At 34.2% G+C, this 5,994-nt stretch overlaps 1 protein-coding gene across 1 annotated transcript in view; it reads right to left on the minus strand.

Moving 5' to 3' along the window:
• Positions 1-820: 820 nt before the first annotated feature.
• LOC137642716 (uncharacterized) overlaps positions 821-5,994 on the minus strand; it is a 27,120-nt gene continuing 21,946 nt past the window's right edge. The window contains exon 3 of the mRNA XM_068375527.1: positions 821-1,551. Coding sequence (XP_068231628.1) covers positions 965-1,551 — 587 coding nt within the window. The 3' untranslated portion in view covers positions 821-964. The remainder of the gene's footprint in view (positions 1,552-5,994) is intronic.

The raw sequence follows: 5,994 nt of genomic DNA on the forward strand, positions 1-5,994 counted from the left end.
ATTTTCAGTCTGAGGTTCAGAATTCTTAAAAACCTGTACTAGATAACCCTCAAAATATAACAAATCCAAACAAAACCTTGACATTATTTTAATCATGTGCCAATTTTATAATTATACTTAACTCAGGACATATTGTATAACGTCTAAATTCTGATTTTCTATGCCTTCGTAAAACCTTTAAACCAAAATTGACACAGCATGAGACATTCCAAAAAGTTTTACCCTTTGCAGATATAAGAATGGCAGAGGTTGACCTAGAATTAAGTGAAATAAAAAGGAGAGAGAATAGATTTGGGATTCCAAATTATAGTGTGGAGTGATGACCTTAATTAAGATTTTATTCATAAATAGAATCTCAAGACTTCAAATCAAAATGTGTAACCTATTAAGTTCTTGTTATTCCACTATATTCATATCTAGAAACTACTCAAGCTTTTTTTCTTTCTTTTTTAATTTTGACCGATACATTCGATATCCATTGGCTTAGGGAAGTTTTTACTTTCTTGCAGGACATGAGAGATTCTCAAATTGGATGAGTGTCTATATTTATCATTATTTAGTTATTTGGCTGAGCTTAAGCCTTGTAATGTGTCATGATGTCTTAAAGAAAAACACAGAGGCAGATTGATACACCATTCCTGTGTGGTCAACCTCACACAGGTTGTTACGGTGATGATGTACTTTCCATATACTTGATGAAGTGCAAGGTTCATTGTAGAAAAAAAATAAAATAAATTTCTTCCATATTTAATATAATTTTTTATACATAATTTTGAGATATATATATATTTATTCTATATAAAACCATTAATATAGTTTTAAAACAAATAAGATATGCACAAAACTACAGGAATAAGAAAAAGTATGGAAAAATTACCTTGTCAACTGAACTCCATTATTTCCACTTTGATATTCATGTCGTTCAGTTGATGCATTTAGAGCAGCATTATCTCATTGGAGAACCCTAGGCAGGGTTTTCTGTGTTGGTTTCTAAATGAGCTTTTAGCCTCATTACCTCGCTCTCAATCTCATCCCTTTCGCTCACCAATTTTTCATGAGCATTATCTATTTCGTCAAATTTTCTTTTAATCATTTGTATTGTGTTAATAAGTGATTCCCCCAAGTCTGTTGAAGGAATGCTTATAACAAACTCACCATCATAAAGGCTATTGACGAGTATGCCCATGACATCTTTCATGCAAGGTAACAAGTCAAGGGATTGGGTGACTGTCTTCCTGACGTCTTCCAAGGCTAACAAGATGACTTCGGTCCCAGAGCCTTTAATAGCATCTTTCTCTTGGATGTTGCAGTAAGGTGATACCGTCACGGTACCATTAACGTCCACGTTGATGTTTATGTTCGGGTAAGAGTCCTGCACTAACTCTCTTTCTCTTGGTATTTTTTCCATTATTCGAAAGACTTCCCCTACCATCTTACCTGTTGATCTTAGGGCTTCACGTAGTACTGTAACTTCTTGTATTTCATGTTCCTTTTCCAATTTCTTCAATTCAAGGCTTTTTATTTGTTCTTCGAGTTCTTGATTATTGAAATCTGAAATTGAAAGACAATCCATAAATAAGAATACTTTCAAATGTCCAGTTTAGTTGTTTAACAGTTAATTTGAAGTGTTCGATAGCATATTTCCTTTCGCTAAGAGCCCAGTAGAATGGTCAACCTTGTGCCTTGCCCATAACAGACAGAAAGGAAACCAGTATAAGAGTGGGACTTAACTCAAAAGAATGTTGTTGGCCGACCTTTCAAAGTGTGGTAGATTTATAAGTTGAAAATAAAATGGAGGCAGAACCAGAATTTCGAAAATTATAAACCGAGCTAGTGGTGCTTTTCCCGAGACACAATAGAGAGAAAGTGTAATATATGGTAGAAAACAGACACTGAGAGGACACCTTCGAATAGAAAACAAAGGAGGACTTTTAAAAGTACTAAGGTAAGCCACTGATCAGACAATTTATTCCGATTCATTCTTGTTGAATACTAAAACATAAGATAAAGTTGCACAAACCAACACTAATATTCAATGACTCGTATAAAGATTTAATACCCAGGATGAAGAAAGGCCATCTAAGAATAAAACATTTTACTTAAAGGCAGCTTTGGTAATTTTAGGTGTATGATTTTACAGAGACAATTGCAAGGTAACCAGTGTACCAAACTGTTGAAGCCTATTACCTATTAAACTACGCTAAAAGGAAACCTAAATAATTGAATAGGAAAGTGTAGAGCTGAGCAGGTAGAAACTTTATTAGAGAACTTGAACTTATTCGTATTCAGGTAAGCTCTGGAATTAAGAGGTGACATATTAAGCTTGAGGGTGCACTCAGGCACACTATCTATTATGTGTTTTCTTTCACTTGTATTTTGAACAGTGTCAGTGTGTTGGCCAGGTTTAATAGAAGAGCCAAGGATGTCTGGTGGTTTGTAAAGAAGACTCCTTTTCCTTGTCTGTTTCAATACCTTCCTCTATGATATTAATTTTCAAAGTCGGTACTGTCCTTCCTCCTGGTGAAGTGGCTGGCCTGGAGGGTATCAAGACTTCCATGGTATGTCCTTAACCCTGGATAGGTACGATGGGTCGTTTGCGACCCCGAGCGTCAAAAAAAAACAGGTTTTTCTCACGTGACTCACCCCCGTGACTGAATTTGTGGGTGATCGACCTGCAGGAGGTGTCTCCCCTACACGCTCTAGTAGTGTCCAGATGTGCATTGCTGTAGCTGTACTCCTTCCCCGATTTCTGAGACGCGTCGGGGTCGAGCGCGACCGAGTTTACCCTTCTAAGGTAGTTTGCATAATTATCAAAGTTATTACGTATTATGAAATTGTCGTAGAATGGTGCAACTTGTATAGGTTATCAGTTGTGGAAAGTCTTGGTGGATTGTTTGGCTACCATGTGCATGATTTTTTTTTAGTTAAAATGTCGTTCATCACCACGAGGACCATTTTACCGCGAGTGCCCCTTTTTCATTTTTTTTCATTTTTTTGCCAAGTAATTTTTCCGTAAGATATTGCCAAATAGGGTCGTAAAACTTTTGCTTGTTTAGTGTTGGAAAGTGTGTCTAGATGATCTGGCTACCCATGCATGACTTTGTTTTTGTCAGATACGACGTAGTTATTGGTATATTGGGTATTTAACTGCGGTTACCAATTTCTGTTTTTTTTCAATATTTGTAAAAATTACTACGTAGTAAGGAATTGCCGTATATTATTCATTTTTTTTTCATGTTTTTGTGTTAGAAAGTGTGCCTTGATGGTTGGGCTAACACGTGCATGTCTTTTTTTTTTTTATCTGAGATGCCGTATATTAGAATGTCGGGCATTTTACCGCGAGTGTCCCTTTTTCATTTTTTTTCATTTTTTTGCCAAGTCATTTTTCCGTAAGATATTGCGAAATAGTGTCGTAAAACTTTTGCTTTTTTAGTGTTGGAAAGTGTGTCTAGATGATCTGGCTACCCATGCGTGATTTTGTTTTTGTCAGATACGACGTAGTTATTGGTATATTGGGTATTTAACTGCGGTTGCCAATTTCTGTTTTTTTTTCAATATTTGTAAAAATTTACTACGTAGTAAGGAATTGCCGTATATTATTGATTTTTTTTTCATGTTTATGTGTTAGAAAGTGTGCCTTGATGGTTGGGCTAACACGTGCATGTCTTTTTTTTTATCTGAGATGCCGTATATTAGAATGTTGGGCATTTTTCCACGAGTGCCCCTTTTTATTTGTTTTGCATTTTTTTGCTTAGTCATGTTACCGTAAGGAATTGGCAAGTAGTGTCGCAAAACTTATATTTTTATAGTGTTGGAAAGTGTTTCTAGATGATCTGGCTACCCATGCCTATTTTTTTTTAGCCAGATATGGCGTATATATAAGTATGTGTTCGATTTTCCTGTGATTGCCATTTTTTCGTTTTTTCCCATTTCTTTCAAAATTACTACGTACTAAGGAACTATCACAGAGTAATATTTCATTTATATGTTTATTTGTCGGAAAATGTGCCTTGATGGTTTGCCTAGCACGTGGCTGAAATTTTTTTTTTCTGAAATGCCGTATATTAGAATGGCCATTTTTCCACGAGTGCCCCTTTTTATTTGTTTTGCATTTTTTTGCTTAGTCATGTTACCGTAAGGAATTGGCAAGTAGTGTCGCAAAACTTATAATTTTATAGTGTTGGAAAGTGTTTCTAGATGATCTGGCTACCCATGCCTATCTTTTTTTTTTAGCCAGATATGGCGTATATATAGGTATGTGTTCGATTTTCCTGTGATTGCCATTTTTTCGTTTTTTCCCATTTCTTTCAAACTTACTACTGTACGTACTAAGGAACTATCACAGAGTAATTATTCATTTAGATGTTTATTTGTCGGAAAATGTGCCTTGATTGTTTGCCTAGCACGTGGCTGATTTTTTTTTTTCTGAAATGCCGTATATTAGAATGTTAGCCATTTTTCCGCGAGTGCCCCTTTTTATTTGTTTTGCATTTTTTTGCTTAGTCATGTTACCGTAAGGAATTGGCAAGTAGTGTCGCAAAACTTATATTTTTATAGTGTTGGAAAGTGTTTCTAGATCTGGCTACCCATGCCTATCTTTTTTTTAGCCAGATATGGCGTATATATAGGTATGTGTTCGATTTTCCGGTGATTGCCATTTTTTCGTTTTTTCCCAATTCTTTCAAAATTACTACGTACTAAGGAACTATCACAGAGTAATGATTCCTCTAGATGTTTATTTGTCGGAAAATTTTGTTTACTTTTTTTTTGATTGAATATCATCAAATTTTTTTAGCTAAAATATTATATTGTTTTACATTTTTTTTTTTTCGATTTTATTTCCCTTCAAAAAAATTTTTTTGGGTCAGAATTTTAATTTTATAATCGTAAAATAATCGACAATTATCCAGCAACCCACCATACAATTTTTATGTATATCCAATAATAATTAGATTAGTAAATAACACCTTGAAATTGACATACCCTTCCTACATTTCAAGTGGCAGATTAGGGAGTCTGAGTCAGTGTGGTTGGCGGCCATTTTGTGGACATATCCGAAGCGTAAGCTGCCCTATCTATATATATTCTTGTTCCCTATAGAATTTGTGATATTTTGGTATATTTTTACCTGCATAAATATCATATTATATATTAAATATATGTATTTTTTTACGAAATTTCTAAGTACTCAAAAAATTACCTTTAGATATGGCCCCTGATATAAATGTAATTTACAAAATAATGAAGATTTTTTTACATATTTCTATTTTAGGATAACATATGTTTATTCCCTAAAAAAATTAGCCACTTCCTATTTCATTTGGGTACCCAAAAAAATTCATGAAATTTGGACAAATTTTTTTGGCCAAAAAAAGTTACCCTTTTTTTCTCATTTCAGATCTTCACCTCCATGGGTCTGACTTCATCCAAAATACATCAAGATGTGTCCTAAACATTCAAGAATCAATTCCTAAAAGGATTTGTGTATATATTTATAAACTTTTTTTCTATGAATTTTTATGTCAGGTCTTTTTTTTTCTACTTAATTTTTTAAAATATTTATAATAAATACTTTTTCTGCAGATGAGTAGTATTTATCTTTACAGTTGTTTTAAGCATTCATTGAAGTTTTTTTTGGCAAAAGAAAAAAGGAGGTTACTGCAAAAACTGATTTTTCAAGAATTTTTTTTGGCGTCGGGGTCGTTCGCGTCCGAGTATACCCTTAAAGGGGTGTCCGAGGAGCGTACCTATCCAGGGTTAAACTCCCCCATGTTGACCAATTTTATCTCACAATTCACCTTTAGTCTATGAGTTGCATTTTTGTTTTCTCCGTATATGATTGTGCACATATTCTTGCTATCTTTATCTCTAAGTGTGTTATCAAGTATATAGAGACTTTTATTGTTTTCGATTCTTATTCTGTGTGGAGATATTGAGCAGACTTTGCCAGTGTCGTCTAATGTATTGCAATATTCGTAGACTACATGGTAAAAT

Source organism: Palaemon carinicauda, chromosome 1 (assembly GCF_036898095.1).
Source record: "Palaemon carinicauda isolate YSFRI2023 chromosome 1, ASM3689809v2, whole genome shotgun sequence".
NCBI classification, from domain to species: domain Eukaryota; kingdom Metazoa; phylum Arthropoda; class Malacostraca; order Decapoda; family Palaemonidae; genus Palaemon; species Palaemon carinicauda.